Source organism: Aspergillus udagawae (genome assembly GCF_001078395.1).
Source record: "Aspergillus udagawae IFM 46973 DNA, scaffold_1, whole genome shotgun sequence".
NCBI classification, from domain to species: Eukaryota; Fungi; Ascomycota; class Eurotiomycetes; order Eurotiales; family Aspergillaceae; genus Aspergillus; species Aspergillus udagawae.
The window spans coordinates 2,604,872-2,618,664 of record NW_025091264.1 but is presented as its reverse complement, the minus strand read 5'-3'; the positions used below and the strand labels follow the sequence as shown (position 1 = coordinate 2,618,664).

At 51.7% G+C, this 13,793-nt stretch overlaps 5 protein-coding genes across 5 annotated transcripts; 3 read left to right on the top strand and 2 right to left on the bottom strand.

Annotated features, from left to right (window-relative positions):
• Window positions 1–1,928: 1,928 nt before the first annotated feature.
• Window positions 1,929–4,228, top strand: Aud_000827 (NAD-dependent malic enzyme; the record flags this gene model as incomplete). Its single annotated transcript, XM_043286331.1, has 6 exons — window positions 1,929–2,194; window positions 2,265–2,371; window positions 2,431–2,543; window positions 2,598–2,676; window positions 2,750–3,098; window positions 3,160–4,228. The coding sequence occupies 6 exons, from the start codon at window positions 1,929–1,931 to the stop codon at window positions 4,226–4,228; spliced, it is 1,983 nt and encodes a 660-aa protein (XP_043142266.1).
• Window positions 4,229–4,992: 764 nt separating this feature from the next.
• Window positions 4,993–6,584, top strand: Aud_000826 (NADH:flavin oxidoreductase/NADH oxidase family protein; the record flags this gene model as incomplete). Its single annotated transcript, XM_043286330.1, has 7 exons — window positions 4,993–5,061; window positions 5,107–5,212; window positions 5,280–5,699; window positions 5,753–5,772; window positions 5,822–6,058; window positions 6,115–6,462; window positions 6,519–6,584. 7 exons carry the CDS (start codon window positions 4,993–4,995, stop codon window positions 6,582–6,584), a joined length of 1,266 nt encoding a protein of 421 aa, XP_043142265.1.
• A 559-nt stretch (window positions 6,585–7,143) lies between these two features.
• Window positions 7,144–8,470, top strand: Aud_000825 (glycerol-3-phosphate dehydrogenase family protein; the record flags this gene model as incomplete). Its single annotated transcript, XM_043286329.1, has 3 exons — window positions 7,144–7,190; window positions 7,252–8,363; window positions 8,418–8,470. The coding sequence occupies 3 exons, from the start codon at window positions 7,144–7,146 to the stop codon at window positions 8,468–8,470; spliced, it is 1,212 nt and encodes a 403-aa protein (XP_043142264.1).
• A 225-nt stretch (window positions 8,471–8,695) lies between these two features.
• On the bottom strand, window positions 8,696–11,055 carry Aud_000824 (putative C6 transcription factor; the record flags this gene model as incomplete). Its single annotated transcript, XM_043286328.1, has 4 exons — window positions 8,696–9,949; window positions 10,006–10,723; window positions 10,794–10,891; window positions 10,942–11,055. The coding sequence occupies 4 exons, from the start codon at window positions 11,053–11,055 to the stop codon at window positions 8,696–8,698; spliced, it is 2,184 nt and encodes a 727-aa protein (XP_043142263.1).
• A 418-nt stretch (window positions 11,056–11,473) lies between these two features.
• Aud_000823 (putative MFS transporter) lies at window positions 11,474–13,256 on the bottom strand (the record flags this gene model as incomplete). The annotated part of the gene is made up of 3 exons (XM_043286327.1): window positions 11,474–12,047; window positions 12,118–12,373; window positions 12,428–13,256. The coding sequence occupies 3 exons, from the start codon at window positions 13,254–13,256 to the stop codon at window positions 11,474–11,476; spliced, it is 1,659 nt and encodes a 552-aa protein (XP_043142262.1).
• Between the last annotated feature and the right edge of the window lie 537 nt (window positions 13,257–13,793).

Below are 13,793 nucleotides of genomic sequence, written 5' to 3'. Positions count from 1 at the left end.
GCGCCGGATTTTGAATCGTTGATCTATCATCTTTCTGCAAGGAGTCAATGAGGGATTTTCTGTCATTTAAATCACTCATGGAATGACAGAGGTGTCTCATATCCGTCGTTAACTCAGCATATGCAATTGAGACACATTCAATCCTTTCCAGTGATGAAGCGTTGGCATACAACCATTACATAGAGTACAGAAGTACCACATAGTCCGTGGCTGGTGAGCTCAAGTAAACAAAGCACTGCCACGAGTTTCTAAATCTAGCTCTGTAGCTCTGTATTAGTAATAAGAACCAAGCTTGTTTTTGTCTGTAGCTGAAAGTAATCAGGAACCTTTCCGTTGGAGTCACTCAGGCTGGCCAATAATTTCCTGTAGGACTAGTGGCTTCTTCCGGTGGCCCCATCGGCCGGACCCGGTCGGTGGGCGGCGCTATTCCCCTTGGGGTAATATCTGGTCGTGCCTATCGGAATGGAGTTGGGGTCAGCAATTCTCCTCGATGAAAAAATCGCTCACTGTGGCAGCACTCCTTCATTCTAAGGGTGTCTGAGTAGCACAACCACCGAGTTAATGGCAATTACCGCCATCCTCTCGTGCAGGATCAGAGTCTCTGAGGCTGCACAACTTAACAGGTCATCTTCGTGTTGTTTCTTAAGTATTAAATCCGAGGAATAGAACCATTGGAGAAGTCCGCATTACTAAATCTAGACCTCTCGATGACTAAAGCAAGCGAGCTCGGCCGTCCTCCGTCCCCAGGCCGCGTCGACTGCGGGGAGTTGCCTGTAAGTCCAGAAGCTTTCCTCAGGCAGTTAGGCAGAGAGCTGTGCCATTAGCCTAATAATTGATGCCACATGAGATTTGGGCCCACCAGACCCTGTGGTCGAGTCGGGTCCAGTGGGCAGTTGCCCAACTTAGACTCATGTGTACACTGTAGTTTGAGTACTCGCGCCAGAAAAATGGCGCATCCGTTGCAGAAATGCTCCACTGCCTTGAATATCGGCATGCCATGTCGGATACCGATCTTTCGGATACTTCCTGCATAAGTTACGTATCTAGGAATATCTATGTACTCTAGGTTATGGTAATATCTGAGAGGAATGAATTCGAATCCGAGTTATTATTCTACTGTATTTATATCGTAGCAAAGAGTGATGTTGATAGCTGGTTGTAAAGCCAGACTTTATGCGGAGAAGTCCAGTGGAATCCCCTCATGAAATATTCGCATATGCTCAACTATCTAAGAACGGCATCATTCATAAATCTAAATCTACCAACTGCGTACATCGGAACGAGCGAGAGTATCAGTTGCCTTCGTTCCAACATTTAATTTTCACTACTAATATTAAAAAAGTACTCCGTCAGCCTTGCATGTCAAAAATAGCCAACGTACCCAAGTCTACTTCGTACATTGAGTCATATGTAGCGCTTTACATGTAAACTCTGCATAACAAAAGCAAACTCTGTAATGCGATACATCCCTTCGACGATTCAACATTGCTCATCATGCTCATTCCCATTATTAATCGGCCTCTGTTTGTTTCTTCGCTTTCTCCGCATTTGTCGCAATTCGGAGGCACTTCCCGTTCTCCACTTCCGTTCAATTTTCTGTGACCCCCAACCGATTCAATTCAATTCAACCCAATCCAATCATCCAAAGCTTCGTATCCTCAATTCATGCCCACTTGCGAATTCAATTGAAACGGTTCGCCGCCATGCAAACCGCTTCCCCCCCGAATATCCACCATTGCGATCCCGACCTCCCTGAGTGGTCCCCTCGTCCCCGAATATTCCCGACTGCTCAGTGAAGGAGTCATCGACTAATCACCGCTCGCGCTCTGTTTCATAGTCTTCAAAACCTCCTCGTTGGAGATTTCCTACTAGGTATTTTCCTCCGAGTACTACTACTGCCACCAACGGTGCTTGTGCTTGACTTCGGAATGTTTTGGGTGCCTCCTCAGGGGTCTCCAATGCTAGTGCGGACACATAAAAACAGACTGGCACCTGTGGCCATCTTGTCTCAATCTTCTTCATTTTTGTTTCCATCCTCTCCTCTCCGCTCTTCTGCCTCCGTCGTCGCCATTGCCACTCGCCATAGAAGCAGTATTACGTCGTCTCAGCGTTCCACAATGGCTCGATTTCCCTCCCATCAGAACCGGCCGGTCCATGCGACCCCGACCCCATACGTGAATCATGCTGCTCCCGTGTAAGTCTCTCCGTCTGTACAAGCTATCTGGAAGGAAGTGATGCCAATTGACTCATTGTTGTTTGTATAGTGACCCAAATTTCGATACTGCCAACCCTGCATACATTCGCAAATATCTCCGCACCTACGGTCTGACACCCCCGCGCGCGGAGTCATACGAAGTCCAGAAGACGCGGTGTATGTCCACACAACACAAACTACCTGACGTCTGCTGGCGGGATCTAATCTGAACATAGGTCTCGCTCAGTTGGCCCTCAAGCAGACTGTGATAGATAAATTCCTCTACCTTAGCACCATCCGCAAAAACAATGTCCACCTCTTTTACCGTTTGATGACAGATCATCTCAAGGTATGAGAAACAGAAACCATTTGCAGCAGCCGATTGGAAGACTAACGTTGACAGGAATTGACACCTTTGATTTACACACCTGTTGTTGGAGAAGCATGCCAAAAATGGTCGGAAATCTACCAGCAGCCAGAAGGTGAGTCCAGACCTTTTTGCAATTTTTCCGGCTAATGCATCGAATCCACGCTAACGACGTTTCATCTGCCTAGGCATGTATCTGAGCTGGGAGGACCGCGGCAATCTGGCCGCTGTCATCGCCAACTGGCCGCAGCCGAACGTCGAAATCACGTGCATCACCGATGGGTCCCGAATTCTCGGACTGGGAGATCTTGGCATCAACGGAATGGGCATTCCGATTGGTAAGCTGGCGCTGTACACTGCATGTGCGGGGATCCGTCCCGAGGCCACCCTGCCCTTGACCTTGGATCTGGGGACAAGCAACAAGGCTCTCCGGGAAGATCCGCTGTACATGGGTACTCGCCGTGACAAGATCTCTCCCGAGGAGGAACGGGAATTCATGGATGAATTGATGGCGGCTTTGACCGAGCGTTGGCCTGGGTATGTGGCTCCACCTTTCCAACTCTTTCCGATGACACCGGACGCTAACGGAGGTAAACAGTATTGTCATTCAGTTTGAGGACTTCAAGAATCCCTTCCCCGCTTTGGAGCGGTATCGTGATGTCTACACGTGCTTCAACGATGACATCCAGGGTACGGGTGCTGTCATCCTTGGTGGGGTCATCAACGCCGTGAAGCGTTCGGGACTTCCCTGCAAGGAGCACCGCGCCGTCTTCCTTGGTGCTGGAAGTGCTGGTGTCGGAGTGGCCAAGCAGATTGTTGCATTCTTCATGCGCGAGGGCATGACGGAAGATGAGGCCCGCTCCTGCTTCTACCTGGTCGACACCAAGGGCCTCGTCACTGCTGATCGGGGTGATAAGCTGGCAGATCACAAGGTCTACTTTGCTCGTACGGACAACAACGGCCAGCAGTTCAAGACCCTCGACGAGGTGGTCGAGCATGTGAAGCCGACCATCCTTATGGGTCTGTCGACCCTCGGCGGCGTCTTCACCCCGGCGATCCTGCGCAAGATGGCCGACTGGAACACTCACCCCATCATCTTCCCCCTGTCAAATCCTTCCTCCAAGTCAGAATGTGACTATGAAAGTGCCATCACCCACACCGATGGCCGTGCCCTCTTCGCCTCCGGTTCCCCCTTCCAACCTTTCTCCTTCAAGAACTCCTCCGGAGAGACCCGCACCTACTACCCGGGCCAGGGCAACAATATGTATGTCTTCCCCGGTATCGGTCTGGGAACTATCCTCTCCAAGGCGGTCAAGGTGACCGACGAGATGATCTACGCCTCCGGTGCAGCTCTCTCACAAGCTCTGACCGCCGAGGAGATCGACCTCGGTCTCCTATACCCCGACTTGACCCGCATCCGTCAAGTCAGCATCGTCGTGGCCCGCAAGGTCATCCGCGCCGCACAGGAAGCCGGCGTGGACCGCGAAACTTCTCTGCGCACGATGGACGACGAGAACCTCGATGCATGGATCAAGGCTCGCATGTACGACCCTCACAGCGAAGTCCACGCTTTGGAGAGGGAAGTCGGCGCTCTTCTCTCGAATCTCGGGCCTGCTTCTCCTGTCTTGAATGGCTATTATGAGGAAGGCAAAGATGCTAAGCTGTAGTTTTATTTTTTTTTTTTTTGTCAGCCGGCATGGAGCCATTAGCCCATGTCTCCGCTTGACTTTTTCGGTTCTACTTTTTCGTTCTTCCTGTTTTCAGTTACGTGCCTGGTCGTTTCAGGTTGTGGAGCGCTTTGGTTTTTTTGGCTTCGACTCTTGCATTGAAGGATGCCCCAGTGTTCCTCTATACCCTTTGCATCTCGCTGATAATGACTTGCTTTTGAACCATGTTTGTTGGGTTTGGGATTAGTTTCGGTACCGACGTTTATGTCAAAAATTGATAAGTCCAATAATTTATGTCGGTCTCCTATTCTACTGTTCTGGAACTGATTGGAAGAATACAGTTTCATAAGAAACGTCTAATTCTTAACCTCAGTAGAGTGGATCATGTGAAGTGGAGACACGGAGAGATTTATAGCCCGAAGGGACGGACTAGGATTAATGATCATCACTAATCCATCCATCGCGATGATCCGCGTGGTGATTTGTCTTGGAACAAAGCAGGATTATTAACCTTAAGAACAAAGATGTGGTGCCAAGGCCCGGTACTGTGCTACTAGTTTACTCAGGAGTTCGCAACTTTTGTCTGGTTGGGAATAGACTCGTCTCGACCTCGGCCGTGCTTCTATCCGCTGCCGAGCGGTTGAGCCGTTCATCCGTTCATCTAATCTCCAGAGAAATTACCGGTATATAGTAAAATAAATGCTTCAGTTTCCATTGTCTCATCTGCGAGAAATCGTTTCTCGATCTGATACGAACCAATCACTATGTCTTCGTCTCTTGGTGATGCTGTCAAGCTTCCATGCGGGCTGGTCTTCCCCAACCGCCTCGTCAAGGTAAGTTCTTGAGGATAAGGTCATGAACATGGCTGACCAGTCCAGGCTGCTATGGCCGAGCTGATGGCCGGCTCAGAACATACCCCTACGCCAAAACTACTGGAAGTCTACAACCAATGGGGCAAGGGAGGATGGGGTGCCGTTCTCACGGGTATTTAGCTATTGATATCCTTTTACTTCACCAAGACACACGCTAAGCACTCAATCCTCCTGGGCAGGCAACGTCCAAGTCGACGTCAACCACCTGGGCAGTCCCTTTGACCCCGCCCTGCCAGCCGAGTACACAGGCAAAGAGTCCAACCCCGCGCTTGTCCAGACATGGGCCAAATACGCAGAGGCCACACAGCAGCACGGTGTTCCCTCCATCGTGCAGATCTGCCATCCGGGCCGGCAGTCGTTCCGCATCGCAGGCAAACGCGGTATCTTCGCGTCGACGATTGCGCCGAGTGCGATCCGCCTGCAGATGGGGGACGGGCTGCTGGACCGGATCATCAGCTGGCTGGCGTTCCCTGCGCCGAGGGAGATGACGCAGCAGGACATCGATACTGTGACGAGGCAGTTTGTCGATACCGCGCGGCTGATGGCGGACGCGGGATTTTCGGGGATCGAGCTGCATGGCGCACATGGGTATCTGATTGGTATGTTCTGCCTTTCCCCCCGGGTTTCTGAGGCGCTGTACTGATTGTAGCAGACCAGTTCCTGAATCCAAAGGTATGCTTGCTCCTCTAGAGTCCGGGTCAGGATCCAACTAACCGGACAGACGAACCTACGAACCGATGCCTACGGCGGCTCCGCCGAGAAGCGAGCCAAGTTCGTCCTCGACATCCTCGCGCAAACACGCAAAGTTGTCCCCGCAACCTTCTGCATCGGCATCAAGTTCAACTCTGCAGACCACTCCTCCGCCTCCTTCGAAGACACCATGACCCAGATCGGCCTGCTCGTCGACGCAGGCATCGACTTCCTTGAAGTAAGCGGCGGAACATACGAGGATCCCCGGGTACGTGATACATCCCACTCACTCCGCCGGAGACATCGCACTAATGAAAAGAATAGATGATCGGTACAGACTCCCAACCCCAGCCCGAAAAAAGCCAGCGCACCCTCGCACGCGAAGCCTTCTTCCTCGAATTCGCCCGCGAAACCCGCAAGCGCTTCCCGTCCCTCGTCCTCATGCTTACGGGCGGATTCCGCAGCCGCGCCGGCGCAGAGCACGCCCTGCGGGAGAACGCGTGCGATCTGATCGGCATCGGCCGGCCCGCGGCCGTGGAACCGGCTTTCGCGGGCCGGCTGCTGGACGAGAGTGTGCCTGGGGAGGAAGCCGAGATGCAATTAAACAAGGTTAAGCCGCCGTTTTTGCTGAATTTGCTGCCGATTAAGGCGGTTGGGGCGGGGTTAGAGACTGTAAGACCTTTTCTTCCTCTGTCTGGGTGCTCCCATGCTAATGTTGTTCGCTGTAGTCGTACTATGCGGGTCAGATCAAGCGGATAGGTCATGGGCTGAAGACGTTTGCGCCGTCGTTGTGATGTGATGTAGATATATATGTATACCCAAACTGCTTTGCTGGTTCTTGTTCTTACTAGATATTATCATAGAATATTAGGTAGTACTTGTGTCAGTCAATGCTACCTACTTTCTTCCATTTATTCCATCGTGGGGGAGTCCGGCTGGTTGGTTGCATGTTTAATGTCAATAAAGTAACCACAACCATAATATCATTCAATCCATGGCTCTGTAGTAATGCACGTTCTCACTTACGTCCAACTACCGGTTTACGCCTAACTCCAGGAGTTTGGTAAGACCTATGTACCTAAAGCTAATTGGGAGTGTGCAAACGTATCGATGACGTCGATCTTAAACAGGGCGCCATGCCAGCAGCAGATAACCTCAGCCTGTTTTGGCGATGCGACCCGGCAAGATGTTTGGATCAATCGTTACGTTATTGTGTGCTTTTTTTTTTTATTTTATTTTTTTTATTTGTATATATAAGTCGGGTTTGCCGTCAACATGAGCAGTATATCTTTCTCTGTGTTGCAACTCTAGAATACGCAACAAAGTACCTCTCTATAGATCGTATTAGGCAAAATGACGGGTAAAAAGCACAGGGTTACAGTGGTCGGCTCGGGAAATTGGTATAGTCCATCTACTTCGTAATCTTATTTTTTAGATTATTGCAGTGTCTGATGATGACAGGGGATCGACGATCGCCAAAATCCTCGCCGAAAACACGCGCGAGCATCCCGATGCCTTCGAAGAAGAGGTGCAGATGTGGGTGTTCGAGGAGGACGTGACCATCCCTGAAGACTCGCCGCATCGCGAGGCCCTCGGCGACCAGACGCACAAGTTGACTGATGTTATCAACCGCGTCCACGAGAACGTCAAGTACCTCCCCGGGATCGCGCTGCCGAGCAACGTCGTCGCCAACCCGGACGTGCGCTCTGCCGTCAAGGACGCCACGATCCTGGTCTTCAACCTCCCGCACCAGTTCATCGACAAGACGCTCGAGCAGATGAAGGGCCACCACCTGCCGTACGCGCGCGCCGTCTCGTGCGTCAAGGGCGTCGAGGTGGCAAACGGGCGGGTCACGCTCTTCTCGGAGCTCATCATGGAGAAGCTGGGCATCTACTGTGGGTCGTTGTCCGGCGCCAACATCGCCCCGGAGGTCGCCGCCGAGGAGTTCTGCGAGACCACCATCGGCTACGACCCGCCGCCCATGGACCTCGACGCGAAGCAGGAGTTCTCCCCAGATAACCGCCATGTCGTCAACAAGCAGCGTCAGCGCAAGATCTCCTCCACCTCCGCGGAGCTGCAGCGCGTGCCGGACGACTACCCCTGCGTCGACGAGAAGTTGCTCCACCGCCTCTTCGAGCGCCCCTACTTCCATGTGCATGTCGTTGCCGACGTGGCGGGTGTGGCGCTATGCGGCGCGCTGAAGAACATTGTCGCATTGGCGGCCGGCTTCGTCGCGGGCAAGGGATGGGGCGAGAATTCTAAGGCAGCCATCATCCGGATCGGGATGATGGAGATGATCCGCTTCGGGCGCTTCTGGTTTCCCGACTCCGTGGACCAGAAGACCTTTACCGAGGAGAGCGCGGGCGTCGCGGATCTGGTCGCCTCGTGCTCGGCCGGACGCAATTTCCGGTCCGCGAAGCATTCCGTTGAGAAGGGGGTGAGCGTCGACGAGATTGAACAGTCGGAGCTGAACGGGCAGAAGTTGCAGGGGACGTCGACTGCTCGTGCCGTGTGCGATTTTCTGTCGACGCATGGCAAGCTGGACGACTTTCCGCTGTTCAATGCGGTCAATCGTAAGTTCCATACCATAGCATACCGGATGATAAAGTCAGTGCTGACCAAGATAGGCATCCTCGATGGTAAAGTCAGTGTGGATGAGCTGCCAAAGTTGTTAAAGTAATCTGGAAATGTATATACCGTAATGACCATAGATAATAGACCCTATCTTCATGAGTGCACCACGCCCGCAGTTATGGCTGTAGGAATGACCCCTATGTAGGGCAATGTAATCATTCATGGTGATTGCAGTAGGCGCTGAGCTGGTGGAAAGGGCTTTGAGTTTCATAGAAAGCTCTTGCAAACCCAGAGTCGGTCACATATCACTGGGTTCTTTACCACAAGAAGGCTAAAGAGGGTCAAATGGAGCGATAGTATCACCTCCCCAGAAGTTCCCTGACAGCCCCTCCAGAGTTTCAAAGTCTGGCATCCAAAATGGACAATCCTCCTCAAGATCGATCCACGGAGCAAGCTGGAATGCCATCCGCACACCATGATCGTGAGCAGGCGGATTCGTCGGCCCCTCTGTGTTGGGATCACTTGCCGGGTGCTCCTTGAACGTGCCAGGCGTGATACTTTGGGGGTTGGAATTCGCACCACCATGCTGCGCGGTCATCAGTTCCGCCATGCCGACCTTCTTGCCCGCCTCGCTGTTGCCCTCGAGTTTCTCCATGGCGGCGTTGACGAGCATCTCGAACGCGTCGCGGTACTTCTTCACCCACGCCGCTCGTTCGCCCATGACGAAGAGGACGGTCGAGCAAGCACGGATGTCGTTGCTCATCTGTACGGACCAAACCTGGTCCGTGTGTGTCCACAGGGCGTACAACAGAGTGATGCCGGCCATGAAGACCGTCTGGACGGCGAGGAAGGAATGCCCGTACTCAAGCGTTTGGTGGAGCCGCTTGTGGGTTTGGCAAATGTCACCAGCTGCACGAAGGCAGATGTGGTAGTAGGGGTCCGAGAGAGGCAGCGAGGGCAGGAATGGTTGGATGAGGAGTCGAAGAGCGCGGTTGTAGTGCAGCATAGGATAGTCCAGACCCGACCCGCTAAAACGCTGTAAAGCAGATCTCTTCCACTCCTCCAGCTCGATGAAGAGACGGTCCATTTTGGAGCGGAGCGTGTGTAGTGGCCTGTCCGCGCGGTAGATCTTGTGCTGGATCCTCGAGTCAATCCGGCGCAGCTCGAACAGGTAGATCGCGAACGTTAGGGAAGTGATCCTGTCGGTCCGGGGAGGGGCGGCTAGTATAGCGGGGTCTTGGACGTCGTCATCCACGTCCACCGGCAATGGCAGGTCAATTTGACGGTCTGCGATGCTAAAGGGTCGACCAAGAGACATGGAGATGACCCTCTCGAGATAGTAGATTGTCCAGAAAAGTCGTCGCCGCATCTGTGCGGTCCATGGATCCAGATTGATCTCGTTCGCCTTCCTGTGCAGGCCAAGGTCAATAGCGGTGCGCATGGCGAGGCCAATTAAGTACCAGACGCCATGACTCGACGCTGAGCGAAGGTGATATACCACCAGGAGAGTCATTGCCTCTATATTTTCGATAGATCGTACTTCACACATAGAAGGGACCTGTTGTAGAGCCGTGATGTAGTATCGCTAAACAAGGTCAGAGCTCTAGTCCTGATGAGAGAAGAAAGCTGCGGTAGGCATACCTCTGGAGGCACATATGTGTATTTCTCGCTGAGCTGGATTGTCGTCGCCCCAATCGCATACACCAGGTACAACTTGAACAAGCCAAATCTCTCTGCCTTGGAGAGCTCTTCCCGTTTGGTTTTGGCCAACCGCCATCGAGCTCCATGGAGCTTCCACAGCTCTGCACGATCAAGGAACGGATAGCGCACATGCAGCCTAGTCAGGTACGCATGTAAAATCTGCGTTCCCATCTCATCGTTCGGCGGTTCGGTACTTTTGACCAGCAGCTCCTCCATCTGCCGCGGTCGGGGCTGGTCAGGGACATTCTGACTCCCACTGGACGGTTGAGGAGGCAGACCTGTAGAAGCGACCGCCTGACCAGCAGTAGGCCCACCACTACCCCGTGAAGAGGCCTGGTGTATATGAAATGGCGCGAGAACTTGGTTCCAAACAGTTGCCTGAACCATTTCGCTGAGGTTGGCTGCCAGCGAGAGCCCGGAGCTTGAGCCTACATAGGCGGGGGCTTCTGCGGAGTTCAGAGCGAGAAAGCCAACGAGCTCACCGACAGTGTTGTGGTTCAAGTTTGAAGTAGACGCAGGTTGGATGGCCTCGTGGCTCTGAGGAGATAAAAGTGCTGCAAGTGGATGACCCGCGTTGCCACTTGCATTGTTGCTTTGCGGTCTCGCTTGCAGCTGGGATTCAAGATAAGTAATGCGTTCTTCCAGCGCGCGTGTATAGCTTTATAAATCAGTGCTCCGAACAATTATCGTCAGGAAGAGCTGGTGCTCATCGGAACAAGATGACTCACTCATTCGATTGGCCACTCTCCTGTCGAAGAACCGTCGATTTATCGCATGAAACTCCAGCTTTGCGGCAGTTGGAGCAGGCCGGATAATCATTATCGCACTATATCGCTCAGCCTGATGATAGACCAAACCCGGTAGACAACGGCTGACCTTTTGCTTCCTGGTTTTGCAGCGCGTACATGACGTCCTTACGCGCTTTCGAGGGTTGTGATCTTTTGACGGTAAAGGCACCTCTGAGTTTGATACTTGCTCAGGGATATCCATTTTGACAGATTATACAGGTAGACATCTTCTCTGTTGCTGATTGAATAACACCACTGGTGTTAGATTGATGTCAAGTGGATGCTCGCTAAGTTGACGAAGTCATCAAACCATCGTGTACGATGCCAAGACGTGGTAACTGGACCAGTTCGGGATATGCCCATTCTCTTGATTGATGAAATGCTTTGCTCGGATACGATAGTAGATGTGCTTATTAATTATGAGATATAATCAATGATGGCAAATCATGAAATAACATTTTCATCAGATTTTCTATGTACGGCTAAAATGGTATCTAGTCAATTTCTACAAACGCCGCTAATGCTAATGTCGAGAACTATTGAAGACGAGGTTAAAGCCATCATAAGATCACTGCGCTGTGCGATGCGACCCTTAGTATTTCCAGCCCAGCCATGTTGGCCTATCGACTGTTGCTGCCGTCAGCTTCATGACCCTGAATCTTGTTGGACTTCTCAGAAGGCTGAGTCGGAAGAGCTTCTTCGTCTGACTTCTGTTGTGCAGCGTTCCGTTCTTCCTCCTCCCCTGGTTCCTTTGGCCGTTCGAGGCCTCGATCGCGGATGAAGAGACAAGCTGCGAAACACAATCCAATCAGAGGAACTTGTAGGATGAAGACGCTCCTTGAGGCCATTGCATAGGCATCGAGAATCTGCGACCAATCCGAAGCGGATATGTCCGACGGCGAGGGAAGAGAGTACGTCGAGTGAGCCAGGTTTTGGTATCCATTCGGTAGGTTTGATCGGAGTGTTGCTTGCAAGATAGCAGCGGAAACGGCCAGTCCACAAGCGCCTCCGAGACAACGGAAGAAATTTCGATTTGAAATTACTACCGCTCGGTGAGACTTGGTACAGTGAGCTTGAAAAGCGATCAGAGTTGGCTGGAAAGTCCATCCAATACCGATACCAGTAATAGCGACAATGACAGCGATCACTGCGTGATGTGTGTGGCGGTTGAAAAGCAGCATCAGACCAGCGCCTCTAATAAATCATGCCGACGGGTTAGTATCAACGTGTTGAGATAAGATCTTTAATTCCGAGGGAAACTCACAGAGTCCAGAGGCCGAAACCAGCCCATATCACTTCTCCGTACCGTTTGGTTCGAGAAATATATTGACCGGATGCAATGGAAGCAAGAGCCTGGCAACCAACCATGGGAGCAGTCATAGCGGCAGAAGCTATCGGAGACCACCCTCGTGCGTTTTGATAGTACAGTGGCAGGTAATAGAGATACGATTGATACACAGCGCCAAGGAGAAAGCTCTGTAAGAACAAAGCACACAAAACTTTGTTCTTGAAGAATACCACTGTGTGGGGGTCAGCTCCTCTTGAATTATCAAACGGTACGAGTCGTAGCACACCTGGAAGCATTGGCAGGGAGGCCACTTTCCACTCGATGAAGACGAATGCAACCAAAGAGCACGCTCCAATAACAAGCATACTGATCACCATTGCAGAATCCCACTGAAAGTAGGAGCCACCACCTGATATGGGTATAAGCAAAAAGATGATCCCAATGGATGAGGCAATGATGCCGTAGAAGTCGATCTTGCCCAGGTTCTTCCGCACGCCACCCTTACAGGCGTTATTTGGGATAAGTAAAAAGCCGACGACGATGGAGCATGCTGCGAGCGGGGATATGAGCCAAAAGAAGCCTCGCCACGTGGAATTCATGATGAAAGCTGCCGCAATAAAGGGGCCGATCACATTTCCCAGTCCCAGCGATGCTCCGAGAATCCCTTGATACTTTCCACGGTCTTCAAGAGTCACAATATCGGATACGATAATCATAGTCAGCGAACCGACGCCACCTCCTGCAATACCGGCCAGACCTCGAAAGACGTAAAACATTGCTGCATTTTGCGAGAGGCCACAGAGCAAATCGGCGATGCACAGCAGGGCAAGTGCTGATAAGTACACAATCTTCCGACCAAAGATATCAGAGAGACGTCCGTAAAGCACACTGAACATGGTGTTTGCGATCAGCGACGAGGTACCCGCCCAGGAAATGGTATTTTCCGCATGGAGGTCTTTAGCAATTGTGGGAAGAGTGACGCTGATGCCATTTTGATCCACAAACGTGATAAGGAGAGATACAGCAAGAGCCGAGAAGACTACCAACAACTGTACGATCGGTAGAATGTTCATCTGGTCATGCAAGGCCTTTTCCGCCGCCTGTTGCCGATTCATGTTCGTGCGCCTCTGGGGTCTAGCTTGTGGTATCGAGAAATCGTTCTGCTATTGACAGTTGAAGATAGGTAATGTACCCCAGACCATACGCTGCGTCTTGAGATAGGTTCTCCACCAGCACAAGTTTGTCAACAGGATTTTGATCAATTACTTTAAGGCGGACAAGTCAGACATGTACATCGATTTCGGCGCTTTGCACAGAAAGCAACCGCCGATAATATCATCTCAACTGTGCGTTGGCATTTACAAAGATGAAATTTTTTTCATCGCACTGTCCAATGGATGGTCGATCATGGGTGACCTCTCATGACAGTCACAACCCAATTCAAGCAGACGGGGCCTTTATCCTGCATCACTGTCGGATTCTTTCCCGACAAAGTCATGATCGGTGTCAGAAAAGGACATTTTCAGGTAATATCAATTGGAGATTGGCAGACCGGACCAATTCCGCGTCATAGCTGAATGACTGTTGGTGCACACTGAAAATGGATGTGGAGACTTGTCGTCGGCATCTGCCGTTAGTTCCTTCGGACGTCC